The sequence below is a fragment of the Dipodomys spectabilis genome, unplaced genomic scaffold (genome assembly GCF_019054845.1).
Source record: "Dipodomys spectabilis isolate Male_0828 unplaced genomic scaffold, ASM1905484v1 ptg000118l, whole genome shotgun sequence".
Taxonomy (NCBI): Eukaryota; Metazoa; Chordata; class Mammalia; order Rodentia; family Heteromyidae; genus Dipodomys; species Dipodomys spectabilis.
In genome coordinates, this window is record NW_024870795.1 from 2,853,471 (window position 1) to 2,872,214 (window position 18,744).

Consider the following 18,744-nt stretch of genomic DNA (forward strand, 5'->3'; position numbering starts at 1 on the left):
AAGGGACACATCCAGACCCTGAGTTCAAGTCTAGCCCTGAAAGAAAGAAAGTGAGAGCGAAAGAAGAGGAAAAAGAAAGAGAAAAATAGCCCAAAGAAGTAGAATCTGTTGTTCCCAATTTATAGATAAGGAACCTGAGGCCCGGATGGTGATGTGACTTCCGGAAGGCAAGCCACTGGGAAGTGGTCATCTGGAAACTAATGCCTGCTCCTTGTTCCCCCACGCTCCCAGGCTGTGGGCACCATCCCAGCTGCTTTCACAATCACGAAAGTGGCCGGCAACTTACAGGTTTTGAAACTCCTCCTGCCCTGATGATCTTTGCGCCTCTGTGTCCTCCATCGTCCACACCCCAGCCGCACAGACACCACCTTGCCACCTCCCAACAGCTGTGGCCCGAGTGGGACCCCCGGCCCCATGTCCACACCCCAGTCTTGCTGAGGTCAAAACTCCCCTGTCAGCTTCTAAGGCAGCTCCGGGGCGGGAGAGGGGGAGGGGGCCTGGGGTGGGGGAAGCGAAACTTGGCTGGACGGCTTAGGGTTCCTGCTGGCCCTTCCTGCTGGCTGTCCCTGCCGCTGTCCTACCCGGTTCCTGGGCTGAAGGCAGAATCATCCAGTCGTGTGTTGGCAGCCCAGGCAGGTGAGGCCAGGCCTGGGTAGTGGGGGCTGCGAGGCTGGGGAACCAGGACAATGGAGGCAGGCCAGAGGGAGAATACTGGTAGCTGTGTCGGTGCTGGGACAGAAGCAGGGACACTGCTCCAGGACTCAGAATAGATGGGGGGGGAGCCCGACCTCTGAGGTGCGAGCTTGGAGGAAGATGGGGGTGTAGAGACGCAGACCCATCGTTCCTGGATTTGAGCACCCCCCCCCATATAAGAAGCTGGGGAAAGGCTGGGGGAGCAGAGCCCAGCAGTGGGGTCTCTGCAGGAGGAAGGAGCCCTGGGGGCAGGGCCCGGGGGCTTGGTCCTCAATGCTGGCAGGGACTGCGCCGCCGTGGAGGAGCGGGCAGCGGCAGGGTTTGTGGTTCCTGAGCGCACAGAGCTCCACCATCTGGGGAAAGGTGTTAATTAAATACAGAGCAGGCGCTTGATAAATATTTGCTCACTGAAATTGATCATGCATGGAGCGGATGAGCCTGGGCACCCAGGGAGGGCAGGAGTAGGTCTGTTCACTGTCAGTTAGTATCCTGGAGTGTGCACACAGTGTGACACACAGGTGTGTGTGTGTGTGACAATGGATGTGGACAGGGCTTGGAGGCCCCCGGGGGTCGGGGGCAGAGACTCCAGCAGGTGAGTCCGGTATGGTGGGCAGGTGCTGTCCAGCCTGCCCACGCCCTGCCTGTCTCCACAGTGACATCATGGAGGCTCCTTGGTTGTTGACCTGCATGCTGGCCATGTTCCTGGCCTCCGCAGTGACTCAGGATGTGTGCCAAGCCCCCAATGGGAAGGACGGGGCTGCAGGAAAACCGGGCCGCCCGGGCCGCCCAGGCCTCAAGGGGGAACGTGGAGAGCCGGGTACGTGCGGGCTCTTGACTCGGGTGGCTGGCTGGGGGATGCAGGAGCTCCACAGGAAGCCCTTCCAGTTTGTACTTGGCCCCCAGGGCTGAGGATACCAGGCCTTTTCCCTGCCCCCCCCCCACTCACCCCCAAACCTCTGCTGGCCCTACTTCCTTCTATGGCCTCACTTCCTCTTCTGAAGAATTAGGGGCTTGAGTGATAAGGGGGGAGGTCAGAGGCAGCTCCCAGTCCTTGGTCATGGCTCAGTGGCTAAAATGATGACAAACAGATATGTGTGTGTGTGTGTGTGTGTGTGTGTGTGTGTGTGTGTGTGTGTGTTTGCTTAAGGCTGGCCCTCTACCATTTAAGCTACAGCTCCTCCTCCAGCTTTTTGGTGATGAATTGGAGATAAGAGTCTCACAGAAGCTGGGTGCCAGGGGTTCATGCCTGTAATCCTAGCTACTCAGGAAGCTGAGGACGGTGATTCAAAACCAGCCAGGGCAGGAAAATCTGTGAGACTCTTATCTCCAATTGACCACCAGACGTGGCACTGTTAACTCAAAGCGGTAGAGCACTAACCTTGAGCAAAAGAGCTCAGTGACAGCGCCCAGGCCCTAAGTTCAAGCCCCACAAGGGGAAGGGGGAAGTCTCGCAGACTTTCTTGCCCTTGAACCTTGATAGTCAGATTTCAACCTCCTGAGTAGCTAGGATTACAGGTGCAAGCCACCAGCACCTGGCTCAGAATCAGCCTCTCCAAGGCCCTGCCATTCCCCTGCCTTCCCTCCCAAAGGTCCCTGGGAGGAAAGCCTCTTTCCCTGGGATGTCAGGCCCTGAGTCCCCACCCCCACCCCTAAATCTGCTCTTTCTCCTCCAGGGATCCCTGGCATGCGGACAGGCATCAGAGGCCCTAAAGGCGATGAGGGGGAGCCTGGGCCCTCTGGAAAGCCCGGCAATGTGGGCTCCCCGGGGCCCAGTGGGCCTCTGGGGGACAAGGGTGCCCCAGGGTTAAAGGGGATCAAGGGCAACCCAGGAAACATCAGAGATCAGCCCCGGCCTGCCTTCTCCGCCGTGCGGCGGAACCCTCCCGCAGGCGGCACCACCGTCATCTTCGACACGGTCATCACCAACCAGGAAGGCCCTTACCAGAACCACTCCGGGCACTTCGTCTGTGCCGTGCCGGGCTTTTACTACTTCACCTTCCAGGTGGTCTCCCAGTGGGACATCTGCCTGTCCATCACGCACGCCCCCAGGGGCCAGCCGGAGCGACAGCGCCGCCTGGTGGGCTTCTGTGACTACAACAGCAAGGGGCTCTTCCAGGTGGTGTCTGGGGGGACAGCGATCCAGCTGCAACACGGAGACCAGGTCTGGATCGAGAGAGACGCCTCAAAGGGCCGCATTTACCAAGGCCCCGAGGCTGACAGCATCTTCAGTGGCTTCCTCATCTTCCCCTCAGCCTGAGCCAGGGAGCCACCCCGCCCCAGCCCCCAACCTCAGGCTTCCTCCTCCTCCGTGTTTACCTCCTCTCAGGCTCTGTGCTCTGCTCGGTAAAGAGGGTGCCATCGCTTTAGCCACCTAAGGAAGGGGCTGCCGAGAGCCTTGAGGCGTGGCAGCCCGCCGCTCTGCTCATTGTAAGGGTCCTTTGAGATCTCCCTGGAATAAATGTGTGAGTCTGAGTCTGCCAGACTGGGTGCGATGGAGACTCCGGGCTCCGGGCAGGGGGCACAGGGGTGACCCTTGCTGAGCGCTGAGAGGCAGCGGCTGTGTCTGTGCCAAAAGCCCATCAGCGGGGCTCCAAGCCAGACACCACCGTGTGTCGGCTGCTTATCGCGTGCGTGTCACGTTCACTCTGTGGCCTCAGTTTCCTTACCTGCACGGCGGGAGGAGTGGCCGCACCTTCCTCGGTGGGCTGCTGGGGGATTGGATGACTCCGAGTGTCACAACTACAGCCTGGTTCCTGGCTTGGGAGGTAGCTTGATAATAAGCTCCAAGGTGGGTGCCCATGCCACGTTCCAGATGGATGAAGCAAGGCCAAGACAGGGAACGTAAGGTCCAAGGTGGGCATCCCAGAGGAGAGGCTGGGTTGAACCCCCAGCTTGCTGCGGCCATGTCTGTGTGTGCCCTCCCCCTCCCCAGCCCCCCAGCTGCACCTGGCCAAGCACACCGGCACCCCTCCAACCTGGGCCAGGAATCAGAGAGGGGAGGCTGCTGTCAGCTGCCTGCAGAGCTGGGGAACACACAGACACACGCATGCACAGACCACAAACATGTATGCAATGACACAGGTGCACAAGCCACAAATACACAGCCACACTGGTACAGATGATAAACGCATACATAATCACACACACGTACAACTCATACACACAACACACATACACAATCACACATGCGCAAGACCACAAGCACACATATACCACCACACACATGTACCAACCACACACACGCACACATACACACACATGTGCATGGACCACAAGCACACTTATACATAAGCGCACATATGCACAGCCCTGCAGTACATGTGTGCAGATCAGCACACACCTGCACAGGCCATTCACATATCCAAACAGTACGTGTGTGTGCACACATGCGCACACCATCTCTGTTGGGATCCCCAGGCACCGGAGCACATGCACTGCTCATAAGACATGGGCTCAGGACCACCCTTCAGTGTACGCCTACACATGCCCTAGGAGATACACACTGGTTACAACTCCAAACACACACATGCACACACATGCAGCAACTCCAAACACACACATGCACACACATGCAGCAACTCCAAACACACACACATGCACACACATGCAGCAACTCCAAACACACACATGCACACACATGCAGCAACTCCAAACACACACATGCACACACATGCAGCAACTCCAAACACACACACATGCACACACATGCAGCAACTCCAAACACACACATGCACACACATGCAGCCGCTTGTGGGGGAACGCGCGAGCTGTTATGCCAGGCATTGCCTGCCTCCACCTTCAAGGAACACTTGCAAGCCCTCCAAATATGCCTTCTCTCCCCATCGCGGTCCCTCTGTGTCTCTCTCTCACACTCATGTGTGTCTCACACACAGGCACACACCCTGAATTCACATGTGCAGACCACTGGCCTCAGGCACACACACATCTCACACCCGACATGCACAAGTCTTGGAAACCCTGTCCTCCCTTCTCCCGTGCCGCCATGCACACACCATTCTCAGAGTCACAGGGGACTGTCCCCTGCCCACCATCCACCCACCTCTGACAGGCCAGAGTCAGGACTCTGTCCCCAGCCCTCTCACCAACAGTCTCTGGGGTCAAGAAGGAGTCGGGGGGTCCATGGAGAGAGGGGAACCCCCACAGCAGAGGCTATCACCGGAGCTCCTGCATGGCAGGAGAGACCTGGCTAGGGTGAGTCTCACTCTAAATTCTACCCAGCCTCATCCCCTGCACCTCGCAGTCAATCTCTGGTCCTCCTGGGAGGGAAAAGCTGAGCTGGGCCAGGTAGGCAGGGCAGGGAAGGAGGCTGAACACGGGCTGAGGCTGCCACCTGCTGGACAAGCCAGGCCCAGGTACAGAGGAAGCGAGGATGGAAGATGGGAGCCCGGGGCTGGACTCCAGGACACAGAGTCCCCCCGCCCCGCCCCCTCCCCGGTTGTGCTCTTCCCAGGCCCCCACCCACCAGAGACGCCCAAGGCCCAGTGCTCTCCAGGTCCTTGTCTTGTCCTGCACTCTGCAGCCCTGTGCCACAGGACGGACAGCCCAGGCAGGCGAGGCCCTAAAGGACACTCAGCCTGGCAGGGCAGGACTCTGAGGTGCTGGTATTGGCATGGGGTGAGGCACAATGTACACTGAGTCCTTGCCCTGAGTACCCTGAGAAGCCGTGGGAAGTCTGCTTTGGAGACCACTGCACTGGGAGTCCTGGAGTCCAGGAAGCCGCAGTCATGAGATGGAATCCACAAACCCAGCACCAACCTCATCCTTAGAGCTCCCGAGGGACCAGGCTCACACCTGTAATCTTAGCTACTCAGGAGGCTGAGATCTGAGGATTGCGGTTCAAAGCCAGCCTGGACAGGAAAGTCTACAAGGCTCTTATCTCCAATTAACCACCAGAAAACCAGAGGTGGCACTGTGGCTCAAGTGGTAGAGTGTTCACCTTGAGCTAAAGAGCTGAGAGACAGCGCCCAGGCCCGGAGTTCAAGCCCCACGACTGACACACATACACAAAAAGAACCTCATGAGGGGAGCTAAGCCAGCTGGAGGGCCTCCTCACCAGAGGCCAAGTGGAGGCCAGGACACAGGGGCAGATGGAGCTGTCAGGGAAGGAGGGGAGACCAGGAGCCCATCCTTCATTCAAGAGCCTGGGTCCCAGGCTGCAAACTAGTGGATCACTCCTGTAATCCAAGTTATGCAGAAGGCTGAGATCTGAGGATAGAGGTTCAAAGCCAGCCCAAGCAGACAAATCTGAGAGACTCTTATCTCCAATAAACCAGCAAAAAAACAAAAGTGGAGACATAGCTCAAGTGGTAGAGTACCAGCCTTGAGTGAAAAAGCCAAGAGAGCGCTCACATGAGGGCTGCAGACAGACCGGGCGCACGGTGGGCCGGCCCATTGTGGAGCCATTGTGCCTGGGGCTCCGTCCACTCACACGTGTATACACAGAGCGTGCACACAACACACACATGTACACACAATACACACATGAGCGCGCACGCACACACACACACACACACGTCCTGAACCAGGTGCTGGAGCTGCAGACGTTTCCTCCTTTTAGACACACATGACCCTGGCCACGACAGTGGTGTCACTGTGGTCAGTCAGGCTCAGAACACAAATGAAAGTGTCCAGTCAGGGGAAATCTCAGGAAAGGGGATGTGGGAGGGGGGCTGGGGGAGGGGAGCGCTGGGGGAGGGGTGCCTAGTCCTATCTGGGCAGTCCTTGTTTCTGGTCACTCCAACACGGTGTCCTCCTGCCTGGGAGAGGGACACGGAGCCAGGGACATTGCTGTGACTACATCAGAAACCCCCCACCCCAGGAGAGGCTGAGACCCCTCCCACGCCCAGGTGAGAGCCAATGGCGATTTTCCCTGGACCTTCCTAAGCTCTGGCTCACTCTGCAAGAGGAGGAGCTGTCCTCTCCCTGATGGGCCTGGCCCTGAGCCCCACAGTCCATTCATCATAGCGCCCCCAGTGTGAGGGGCTGCAGCGGGGGATGGGCTCAGAGAAGGAGGGGGAGGGGTAACAGGGAAGAGTGGGCTGGGGTCCAGCTCTACCACCTCCCCATCCAGCCCCCTCCTCAGGATGGCCGTGGGGCCCAGCTGCCCGCCCTGCCCTGCACTCCACCTGCTGCTGCTCCTGCTGGCTCTGCCCCTCAGGGCCCAGGCCGGCACCGGCTGCTACGGAATCCCAGGGATGCCTGGACTGCCCGGAGCCCCCGGGAAAGACGGGCACGATGGCCTGCCAGGGCCCAAGGGGGAGCCAGGTGAGTCTGCCAGCCGGGTGCTAGGACAGGGCTGAGACAATGCGTCCATATGGGGTGATGGGGGCGGGATCGCAACGAATGCAGACAATGAAGAATCCCACTGCCGTGTCGGCTCTGGCTCCTGAGTCCTCAGCGCCTAGGCTGCGGCCCTTATCCCCCGTCCCAGGGGGCAGCAGGGAGGGTCACAGGGCACCTGGCAGTCACAGCCTGGGGCAAACTGAGGTGTCCCCTGCCATCTTGTTACACCTGCGCTGTTGCTCACCCAGCCTCGTGGTGGTGGCCACACCATGAACGCATCCGCTGCACTGACCGCCAAGGTCACAGCCCGGCCCGCCCCTTCCTTCCATGAGGACATGCCACTTTACGTGCAGTGCCTCAGTTTCCTCATGCGTAACACGAGGGAAGTTGAACAGGGCCGCACAGGGCTGGGGCAGCTAGAGAGAGCAGTATCTGGAGGGTGGCTGCCATGCACTCGGCTCCTGGCATGGGTTCCGTGTGCCGACACTGAGGGTTTGGGAGAGGTGGTGCTCAGGACCAGGCTTGAACTCCAGGCCTGGATGCTGTCCCCGAGCTCTTTAGCTCAAGGCGAGCGCTCTACCACTTGAGCCACAGCGCCACCTCTGGTTTTCTGGGTGGGAGGAGGGGTTGGGAGAGGAGGCGCTCAGGACTAGACACAGGCGCTGTGCAGCCTGGCAGCCTAGGCAAGGCCCCCGTCCCTTTCAAGATAAACAATCCAAAGAAGTCAGCTGGGCTTGATTGCAGAGGTGCCCATTACTCAGATGTATGCATGTGACACACTCATCCCCAACACACTCAGAAGGTTGTGCAAATATCACTTTCCCCATTTTGATCATATGCATGAATTATGCAAGAAACAACATTGGGAAAACTAGGCCAGGGGTATGAGGGACCTCTCTGTGGACCTCTGTTTGTATATGTGGGGTGTGTGTGTGTGTGTGTGTGTGTGTGTGTGTGTGTGTGTGTGTGTGTGTGTGTGTGTGTGTGTGTGTGCTGGTATTGGAACTAGAATTGGAGCTAGCCTTGACATTGTCCCTTAGCTTTTTTGCTCCAGGCTGACATTCTACCACTTGAGCCATAGCTTCACTTCAGGCTTTTTGCTAGTTAATTGGAAATAAGAGTTTTATGATCTTTCCCACCAGGGTTGGCTTCAAACTTCAAACCTCAGATCTTAGCTTTCTGAGTAACTAGGGTTACAGGCATAAGCTAATGGAGCCTGTCTCCTCCTCCTCCACCTCCTCCTCTTCTTCCTCCTCCTCTTCTACCCCTTCTTCCTCCTCCTCCTCTTCCTCCTCCCCCTCTTCCTCTTCTTCCTCTTCTCCTTCTTTTTCTTCAAATTTCTACAACTCTATAATTATTTCAAAGATAAAAAGTTGAAAAACTACAAATAGAAAATTAAGCAATCAGCTCTGGAGGAGATGATCATTCATGAATAAGCTCCACAAGCTTCTGGAGAAATCTGATTTTTGTTTTTAAAAAAATCCCTGTAAAGCAAATAAACAAATAACAACAAACCCCTGAGAACCAGAATTTTTAGATGAGGTCTGAATTTGCTCATGTTGAACTCTGATTTAAAAAAATTTTAAGCCCCACACATGCTGAATAGAAGGTGCATGCTTTCCCTGGACTGACATTTCCCTCTGACAGTCTCTGGCATCTCCTAGTGCTGTCTGCACACACACACACACACACACACACATCACAGGGGTGGAACTCAAGACCAAGAGACAGGAAAGTACCTTAGATAGTCAGACGGCAAACCACTCTCTTGGGGACAGTCCATCTGGGAAGGACATTCTAGAGACAAGACACTGGAATCCGAGCACCAGTGGCACACACCTGTAATCCTAGCTACTCAGGAGGCTGAGATCTGATGATAGCAGATGGATGATAGCCTGGGCAGAAAAGTCTGTGAAACTCTTCTCTCCAATTAACCAGCAAAATGCTGGAAGTGGAGCATGGGGTCAAGTAGTAGAGTGCTAGCCTTGAGCAAAAAAGCTCAGGGATACTATCCAAGTCCTGAGTTTGAATCCCAGGACCAACACACACACACACACACACACACACACACACACACACACACACACACACACACACACACACACACACACACACGCAACACTGGAAGGCACCTCCAGTATCCCCTCTTCTCAGTCCCTGCTCTATCACTCCCTGCCTACCTTTCTTTCTCCAGGAATCCCAGCCATCCCTGGGACTCAAGGACCCAAGGGTCAGAAGGGAGAGCCTGGTAAGCCTGGCCATTTGGGGAAAAATGGCCCCATGGGAGCCTCTGGGATGCCAGGAGATCAGGGCCCCAGGGGGCCTCCCGGGATGCCAGGTGATGAGGGCAGGTACAAGCAGAAGCACCAGTCGGTGTTCACAGTCACTCGGCAGACTTCCCTGTACCCAGCAGCCAATGGCCTGGTCAAGTTCAACTCGGCCATCACCAACCCCCAGGGGGATTACAACCTCAGCACGGGCAAGTTCACCTGCAAAGTGCCTGGCCTCTATTACTTTGTCTACCACACGTCACAGACGGCCAACCTGTGTGTGCACCTGTACCGCAGCGGCAGCAGGATGACCACCTTCTGTGACCACCTGTCCAACAGCAAGCAGGTCAGCTCCGGAGGCGTGGCGCTGCAACTGCAGCTGGGCCAGGAGGTGTGGCTGGCCGTCAATGACTACAACGGCATGGTGGGCACCGAGGGCTCTGACAGCGTCTTCTCCGGCTTCCTGCTCTTCCCCGACTAGAGCACCAGGCCAACGCCAGCCCACAGCTGGCCACCTCCCTCCATTCCCACATCCTGGCTCAGACTATTTTCCCTACCTGATGGACTCCTCCTTCAGGAAGCCCACCTGACTCCCAACCCTCTCTGTTCCCTGCCTCTTCTGAGCTCCTTCAGGAGTCATTGCTTGTCCTGTTCTTTTGATACTTAACTAGATTGTCATTCACTTTTTTTGTTTCAGCTCTTGCAAGAGGCGGGGAGATCTATGAATAAATAATTAGTCTGATAAATATGCATGGACTAGTTCTTTTTTTTTCCAGTGGTAATGCCCTGAACTTAAAGCCTTGGGTAGTGCTGACCGCAGCTTGACTGTCAGCATGGAGACCCTCAGTCCCATTTGGTCTGGTGGGAGCAAGATGCTCCAGGGTGGTTACGGCTGTCAGAGGTCCCCTGGGGACTGTCTACTGTCAGGTGGGCAGAGGGGAGGGAGCATGGCTGCCAGTCAACCTTCCCAGGCTCACAGGAAAACCAGCAGATTTGAATTCCCAGCTCTCTGCTCGGGAGGAGTTTGGGCTTTGATAAGCCCACCACAGAGAAAAAAATTAGCTGTACAAGTAACTTGTGTTGAACGATCGGGTGAACTGGAGTAAATGAATGCACACCTAAGTTGGGGTGTGATGGTGTACCCTCCTGGAATCCCAGCACTGGGGACACTGAGGTCAGAGAATCATAAATCTGGGGCCAGCCTGAGTTATATAGCAAGACTCTCTTTCCAAAACAAAACAGAAAAAAAAATGAGTGGTTCACTGGGTAAATGAGAGACTAAAAGCAGAACAGACAAGTGGATAGATTTTTTTAAAAAAATCAGAGCTAACATTTGCTGAGCTCCTGCTGAGCACCAGGCCATGAGAAGGGCTTCATACACACTGACTTGTTTAATATTCATAGCTGTACCTGGGGATGGGCAGGAGAGAGGGAGACTTCCTCCTACCCACCCCAGATGTCTGACTCCCTTCAAATAACACACAGACTCCAGGGTCCCCAAGAGATCATCTAAAATCACAGCTGCCCACAAGCTGTCAAGTTTGAGCCGGTCCCAGCTGCCGCAGTCAGGCAGCGATAGGTGAACTTCACACGTAGTCCCCAAACCAGCCCTTTCAGGTTATGGTGGTCTGGGGGCTTGAACTCAGCTAGGCTAGTGCTCTACCGCTTGAGAGGAAGATACACAGGAAGGACAGGAAGCAGGGACACAGGACGCTGGCTGGTTCACCGTGGCAAGGCCAAGCCCTGGTCACTGACCACAACAGTCACGGCTGCCACTCCATCAACCATTTAGTGGCTGGCCAACCATGCCAGCTGTGATACCCTTCTCCTCATTTCTCATTTGTTTAAAACAAAATCAATGCACCAGCTACCTAGGCCACAGTGTCAGATCAGAAACCTGTACCTGGCAACTAGCTTTGCTCCATTTTTATTTTCCATAACCATTTCCTTGTTCTTTCTTTATCAGGAGAGACAGACTTTAGAAAATACTAGCTTTAAGCCAGGCTTATAATCCTAGCTACTAATTTGGCTGAGATCTGAGGATCATGGTTCAAATCCAGCCCAAACAGGAAAGACCATGAGACTCTCATCTTCAACTGACTGCCAAAAAGCTGGAAATGAAGCTGTGGCTCAAGTATTAGAGCAGTAGCCTTTAGCAGAAAAGCTCTGGTACAGCACCCAGGATTTGAGTTAAAGTCTAGAGCCAACACAGAAAGAGAAAGAAAGAAAGAAAGAAAGAGAGAGAGAGAGAAGGAGGGAGGGAGGGAGGGAGGAGGGAGGGAGGGAGGAGAAAAAAAAAGAATGAGAAAGAAGAAAGAAGAAAAGAGGGGAGGAAAGAAAGGAAGAAAGGAAGGAAGGCAGAAGGCAGGCAGGCAGGCCAGTGACTCACACCTGTAGTCCTAGCTACATAGGCAGCTGAGATCTGAGGATTGTGGTTTAAAGCCAGCCCAAGCAGGAAAGTCCAAGAGACTCTTATCTGCACTTAACTACCAAAAATTTGGAAGTGGAGCTGTGGCTTAAGTGGCCAAGCACCAGCCTTGAGCAAAAAAGCTAAAGAACAATACCTTGGCCCTGAGTTCAAACTGCAGTACACACACACACACACACACACACACACACACACACACACCAGCTTGTCTGCCATGAGAAAAGGGGGATGTCTCTACACTCCCATGCTGTAGACTTCGTTTTTGTAGAATCAACCCTCTCTCTCCATCAGTTATTTTATGGGTACAGAAACAGGGGGCTCCACTCAGGGACCAAGGCACAGGAACCCCTCAGTCCCCATCCCTGGGTCTAAGCCTCCCCCTAGCCTCCATCGGTGGTCTTCCCTTCACAGAAGCCACACTGCCTTATGTGAGCCTTAGGGAGATCCCTCTGCCAGTAACCCGCCTGAACCCACACATGGACAGAGGCAGCGCTGATGTTAAAACGTGGTTCTTGGGACCTGCAGCCAGCTTTCTCTTTCTCTCCTTCTCCCCCTCTCTGTCTCTCTGTCTCTGTCTCTGTCTCTGTCTCTCTGTCTCTCTCTGTCTCTGTCTCTGTCTCTGTCTCTCTCTGTCTCTCTCTCTCTCTCTCTGTGCTCCTTCTCTTCCTGGTCCAGAGTTCTTATAGCCTTTGGGTTTTATCAAACTTTTCTTTCCATGACGCCTCAGGCAGTTAACACCTAACTTACACTCATCCTTATGTGTGTGTATGTGTGTGTGTGAATTGTATAACGGGGATTCATTGCAGCATTTTATGCATGTGTATAATTCACTGTGATCACATTCACCTGCTCCATCCTTCTGGGTTTATGAGCCCAACACAAGAAGGCCCCCCGGGTGCTGTGCTCTCAAACGGGTACCACGTGACCTTCAACCTGGCCCTAGTACCATGGTGGCTGGATCACAGTGCCAGGGATGCCCTTGGCATGGGCTATGGGCTTTTTCTGTGACACTGATCTCAGAAACATCCGACGCTGACCCAGTCTGCCGGTCAGGGAAACTCCGGGGGGAGAGGACCCATGGCAGAGCCCCCTAAGGCTCACGGAAGCCAAGAAGAAACGCTTGTTGAAAGATGGATGTGCTTCTCTGGGTGTCGGTTTCCCCAGATAGAAAAGCCAGCCCATGATACCCGAGTCCCCTTCAGCCCTCACTTTGGCTTGTTTTTAGATCAATAAGCAACAAGGTCCTGCCTGTAGCTGTTCTTGTCATTAGCTCCAATGGAGCTGGGTGTAAATAAATAATGAACACATTTAAAATTCATTATTAGATTATTTTCTGAGAGCAGGGAAAGAGCAGAGATGCGGAACAAGAAGGGACAGGCGAGGAGCCCAGAGGAGTCTGGGACCCGTGTTACATGAACAAGCGACCCCAGCCTCCTCCTAGGGCCAAGCACAGCTGTCCAGCAGGTACAATGACAGCCCCATCCCAGAGAGGAAAAGTCAGGGCTTCCCTGGGCTCCCTTGGCTGAGAAGATTTAGTTGGCAATGGGCAGAGTAAGAATTCAAGTCAAGAACTCAGACTTTAAGTCTAGGCCAGGCACAAGATGGGCCACCTTGCTGTCTATCCAGGAGTACTGCTACCCGAGGAAGGTCGGGGGGGGGGGTCACTCCTGGCACAGTGGCCAGCTGTGGACACTTGCTCAGGACAGCCTGTTCCCACAGCTGCTGAGTCTGCGAAACCACACAACCAGACATTTACCGGAACCTTCCCCCAGGAGACAGAAATGGGACCTGAAACTGCCTGAATTCAGCAGGATCGGGAGTGTGGGGTGAGTGTGGGAGCAGCCCACTGGACTTCAGGAGGGGATGGCCAGGGGGAAAGCCCTTCCGCCTCCGAGGCAAGGAACTTCCTCTTTGGACACAGAGCAGCAGGATCCTGGCCCCCGGTCCCACAGCAGCGGCCTGGCTTCGGCGTTCTAGGACACCAAGTTCCCAGGTAAGGCTGGGGCTCGGTGCCTGAGATGGGGCCGTGTGGTGGAATGTGGGCAGAGCCATTCCAGGGTTCAGCGAGCCCTAAAGGAGATCACTGTAGAGACATACTGTAGACACATGCTCTTGGCTCCAGACATGTCCCACACGCTGTGGGGACTCACTGAGGCACAGCCGGGTCTCCTGCTCTGTGAAGCTCAGCCACCTCTGGTAGGGAAGTTTTTACGTGTGGATGGAGTTGCCCTTCCTAGCCCGTGGGTCCTGAGCAAACTCAATGTTTTGGAACAATATTTGGCATTATTCGTTTGTTGGATGGAATCTAATTTGTAAAGAGAGCAAAAGGCCAGGCCAAGGGTTCGACTAGATGGACCATTCTGAGAATGGATGCCAGGGGGGCTCTGGCCAGGAGGACCTGCTCGGCTCGATCCAGGGGCTTCTTCCTGGTTCTCTGGGATTAAGAATGGCCACGCTGCCCTGTCAGGGCCCCTCGAGAAACTCAAGAACATTCTGTGAGCAGAGCTGGTCTGGTAGGCTGGTGGAGACCTTGGCTCCATTTCTTACTACATGGTGCTTATGAATGTGCAGCCTGCCCTCCGGTGTCTTCTTTGCAATAGAAATAAGTTTCTAGCGGGTGCTGGGGATCACGTCTGTAATCCTAGCTACTTAGGAGACTGAGATCTGAGGATCATGGTTGAAACCAGCCTGGGAAGGAAAGTGCATGAGACTCTTATCTCCAATTAACCACTAAAAAAACAGAAGTGGCTCAAGTGGTAGAGCGCTCGCCTTGAGCTGAAAAGCTGAGGGACAGGCCCAGAGTTCAAGCCCCATAAGCAGTGAAAGAAAGAAAGGAAGGAAGGAAGGAAGGAAACAAGAAATGAGTCTCTATCATATAGTGACGTCCTGAAGATACAGAGTGGCTGCTTGCATAAACACCCCAGATTCAGACGCTCTAATAGATGGGAACGTGTGGGATCAAATCCAGCTCTCAGTTGGCCCCTGTCCCATGCAGTCTCCACTCCCAGTTTCTCCTGTCCCTGCTCCCCCCTGGCCTGGGCTCCCTGCAGGCTTCCAACTTTAGCCCTACCTCAGAGCCTTTCTTCCATCTTTCTTTCTTCTTAGAACATTCTTACTTCAGCTCTTCGTGAACCCTCTGGTTTCAGTCCAATCATTGCTTGTTCCTTGTGGAGAAGACCTTCTTGGTGGGAGGACTTCTCTCACAAAGCCAATCACCATCTCCCAAGCCAGGGCCAGCACCACCCCTCAGGGCACCCACCCATCTCCCAGAGCATCAGTCACAGCCCGCAACCATGTCCATTTATTTGTCATCTCTTTCCTCCTGGGGGCCTTGAGGACAGGGACCATATTTTGTCTTGCTCATCACTGTATCCCCAGGACCTAGTACAGGGTTTGGATAGATGGGTATATGGATGGATGGATGGACGGATGGATGGATGAATGCATGTACAGAGAGATGGATGGATGAGTGGATGGATACATGGATAGATAGAAAGGCGGAGAGGTAGATGGGTGGAAGAGACATGAATGGATGGCTAGAGCGATGGATGGAGTGATGGATGTGTGGGTAGAAGTATAGATGAATGGCTGGATTGAGGGATGGGCTGGAGGAAGGATGGGAGGAAGGATGGGAGGAAGGATGGGAGGAAGGATGGGAAGGAGGATGGGAGGGAGGATAGGAGGGAGGATGGGAGGGAGGATGGGAGGGAGGATGGGAGGGAGGGTGGAAGGGAGGATGGGAGGGAGGATGGGAGGGAGGATGGGAGGGAGGGTGGGAGGGAGGATGGGAGGGAGGATGGGAGGGAGGGTGGGAGGGAGGGTGGGAGGGAGGATGGGAGGGAGGATGGGAGGGAGGATGGGAGGGAGGGTGGGAGGGAGAGTGGGAGGGAGGATGGGAGGGAGGGATGTGGTAGTCACCTCCCACCTTGTCTTCTCCACAGGAGGCAGCTGGGACAGAGCCATGATGAAGACCCCATGGAGCAGCATCACAGTGCTGCTGTCAGTGCTGCTCCTGGGTCCACTTCAGGTCTCCTGGGCTCAGAAGAGCTGCACTGGGCCACCGGCCATCCCTGGCATCCCAGGCATCCCGGGGTTACCTGGCACGGATGGCCAACCTGGGGTGCCAGGGACCAAAGGAGACACAGGTACTGCATGCTGGGGAACAGAACTGTCATGGGCCAAGGCCCCAAGTCTTCCCTCTTGAGTCACAGTTCCCTGCCTTAGAGACTACAAAAGCCCTTGGACAGCCAGTAACTGTGCCAGAAAGGACTTCGGGTCTCCATTTCTAGATAAGAACACTTGGAGGCCCAGCATATTTCCTGTCTTCTTCATGGCAGCCCAGAGAACAATGAGACTTAGACCATACAGGGCTCATCCACCCATACAGGGTTTCTCCCGGGGGGGGGGGGGGGGCGCCTCCCACTCCACCACCCACACAGGGGGCTCCTCTCACTCCCCCCTACACACAGGGCTCCTCCCACTCCAACCAGACAGAACTTGGGAAGCATGAAAACCCCTCTTGTAACAGGCAATTTCTTCATTCTTTTGTGGGGTGTATGTGTGTGTGTGTGTGCCAGTTTCAGGGCTTGAACTCAGGGCCTGTGCGCTGTCCCTGAGCTCTTTTGTTCAAGGCTAGTGCTCTACCACTTGAGCCACAACTCTACTTCCAGCTTTTTGGTGGTTAAAAATAAGAGTCTCACAGACCATCTTGCCTAGACTGGCTTCAAACCATAATCCTCAGATCTCAGCCTCCTGAGTAGCTAGGCTAACAGGTGTAAGCCACTGGCCTGGGTCTGTCCCTCAGCTCTTCAGCTCAAGGCTCTACCACTTGAGCCAAAGTGCCACTTCCAGTTTTCTGGTGGTTAATTGGAGATAAGAGTCTCACAGATTTTCCTGCTGGGGTTGGCTTTGAACTGCAATCCTCAGATCTCAGCCTTCTGAGTAGCTAGGATTACAGGTATGAGCCACCAGTGCCCGGCTTTCTTTATTCTTTTAGTCTGTAGTACTGGAGCAGCCCTCTCTACCAGCCCCTCTCCCCTCCCACAATCTATTTTAATCTCACAACCCCACAAAAACCAACACTCTGATTTTGCAGGTGAGGAAGCTAAGCCTCAGAGAATATGACTTGTATACAGGCAACACAACTAGTAATGTAAAGTGTGACAGAGGTGCACGGGTTCCCAGAGCCCAGCTTCTCAGACTCTGTCCTCTGCCACTGAACTGGAAAACAAGTCTTGCGTTGTGCCAAAACAAGAGGAAGTGGCTGCTCAGAGTGTAAGAGGGACTCTGCAGTCCACTTCCTGTCGCAGCTAGGATGCGTGCAGTGATTGATTAAGGATGTCTGCTGTGGGTAAGGGAGTGGAAGGTTCCAGTACACATGTGGTGAACTCATTACCCCTGCTCTAGGTTTAAGCCTGACAAGGAGACTGTGCAACCAGAGACAAAGGGTAGGGCTGCTGCCTTCCTGGGGGGAGGGAAGGAAGAAGGGGGTACTGCTCCCTTCCCTGTGAAGTACCACAGAGTCAGGGAGCTCTGTGCCTTCTCTGAAGCTCCTACATTTCCACAAACAGGAAGTCAATGTCCAAAGGGACCAGCTAAGGTCCCCACCCAAACACGGCGGGTCAGTAGCCTCCGGTCTCCTCATTTCTCTCGCCTTTGTCTCCCCCAGGACTTCCAGGGCTAGCTGGAGACCATGGTGAGTTTGGAGAGAAAGGAGACCCAGGGATTCCTGGGAACCCAGGAAAAGTTGGCCCCAAGGGACCCATTGGCCCTAAAGGTGGCCCAGGCCTCCCTGGACCTCCTGGTCCCAAGGGCGAATCAGGTGACTACAAGGCCACACAGAAAATCGTCTTCTCTGCCCTGAGGACCATCAACACTCATCTGCGGCAGGGTCAGGCCATCCGCTTCGAAAGCATGGTCACCAATGCCAACAACAACTATGAACCGCGCAGCGGCAAGTTCACCTGCAGGGTGCCAGGGCTCTACTACTTCACCTACCATGCCAGCTCCCGCGGGAACCTGTGCGTGAACCTCATGAGAGGCCGGGAGCTCATGCAGAAGGTGGTGACCTTCTGTGACTACACCCAGAACACCTTCCAGGTCACCACGGGCAGCGTGGTCCTCAAGCTGGACCAAGGGGAGATGGTCTTCCTGCAGGCCACCGACAAGGCCTCCTTGCTGGGCATTGAGGGTGCCAATAGCATTTTCTCCGGATTCCTGCTCTTCCCCGATGTGGAGGCATGAGAGCCGGGTCACTCTCTACCATCTCCTCTCTCTCTCTCTCTCTCTCTCTCTCTCTCTCTCTCTCTCTCTCACACACACACACACACACACACACACACACACACACACACACAATCACCCCTGGCCTAGCCCAAAGCACAGAGCAGAGCTCTGAGAATGCTGAATAAATAAACACATGAATGAGTAAATAAACTCTTCAACACCAACGCCAAGTGTTCTAGTTCAACTGTGGGTCCCAGCATCTGGTACATGGTAAGGGTTTAGAAACACCAGTTGAAAGCTGGGCGCTGGTGGCTCACACCTGTAATCCTGTCTACTTAGGAGGCTGAGATCCTCGGATCTTGGTTCAAAGCCAGCCTGGGTAGGAAAGTCCATGAGACTGTTATCTCCAATAAATTACTCAGAAAAAGGAAGTGGTATTGTAACTCAAGAGGTAGAGCACTAACCTTGAACACAAAGAGGCTCAGGGACAGCACCCAGGCCCCAAGGTAAAAAAAAAGAAAAGAAAAGAAAGAATCAAATAGGAGGCTCCAGGCCTGGTGGCTCATACCTGTAATCCCTGCTGCTTGAGAAATGATGATTGGGAAACTGAAGCTTGAGCATAGCCAGGCAAAATAGTAGCTTGTTTGTTTCAGCCAACAAGCTAGACATGGTAGCGTAACTGTAATCCCAAATAAACAGGATGAGCAAATGGGAGGATGGCAGTCCAGTGCTGGCTCAAGGCAAAAGTGTAAGAGCTTCTCTGAAAGAAACAAAAAATCTAAAGCAAAAAGGGCTGAAAGAGTGGCTGGAAAAATAAAACCACTG

General features: G+C 54.5%; 3 protein-coding genes across 5 annotated transcripts; all 3 read left to right on the forward strand.

The window, feature by feature from the left end:
• Nucleotides 1-537: 537 nt before the first annotated feature.
• On the forward strand, nt 538-3,165 carry C1qa (complement C1q A chain). Of its 2 annotated transcripts, none has more exons than XM_042688564.1 (3): nt 538-636; nt 1,347-1,510; nt 2,367-3,165. In XM_042688564.1, the coding sequence occupies exons 2-3, from the start codon at nt 1,354-1,356 to the stop codon at nt 2,948-2,950; spliced, it is 741 nt and encodes a 246-aa protein (XP_042544498.1). In that variant the 5' UTR covers nt 538-636; nt 1,347-1,353; the 3' UTR covers nt 2,951-3,165. The 2 variants fall into 2 exon arrangements, with proteins under 2 accessions (XP_042544498.1, XP_042544496.1); XM_042688562.1 differs by having other exon boundaries at nt 549-770.
• A 3,306-nt stretch (nt 3,166-6,471) lies between these two features.
• Nucleotides 6,472-10,022, forward strand: C1qc (complement C1q C chain). 2 transcript variants are annotated; one of them, XM_042688566.1, is made up of 3 exons: nt 6,472-6,560; nt 6,797-6,978; nt 9,191-10,022. In XM_042688566.1, the coding sequence occupies exons 2-3, from the start codon at nt 6,798-6,800 to the stop codon at nt 9,745-9,747; spliced, it is 738 nt and encodes a 245-aa protein (XP_042544500.1). In that variant the 5' UTR covers nt 6,472-6,560; nt 6,797; the 3' UTR covers nt 9,748-10,022. The 2 variants fall into 2 exon arrangements, with proteins under 2 accessions (XP_042544500.1, XP_042544499.1); XM_042688565.1 differs by having other exon boundaries at nt 6,473-6,560; nt 6,785-6,978.
• Nucleotides 10,023-13,521: 3,499 nt separating this feature from the next.
• C1qb (complement C1q B chain) lies at nt 13,522-18,143 on the forward strand. Its single transcript, XM_042688523.1, has 3 exons — nt 13,522-13,687; nt 15,636-15,839; nt 17,363-18,143. Exons 2-3 carry the CDS (start codon nt 15,656-15,658, stop codon nt 17,935-17,937), a joined length of 759 nt encoding a protein of 252 aa, XP_042544457.1. The 5' UTR covers nt 13,522-13,687; nt 15,636-15,655; the 3' UTR covers nt 17,938-18,143.
• The last annotated feature ends 601 nt before the right edge of the window (nt 18,144-18,744 follow it).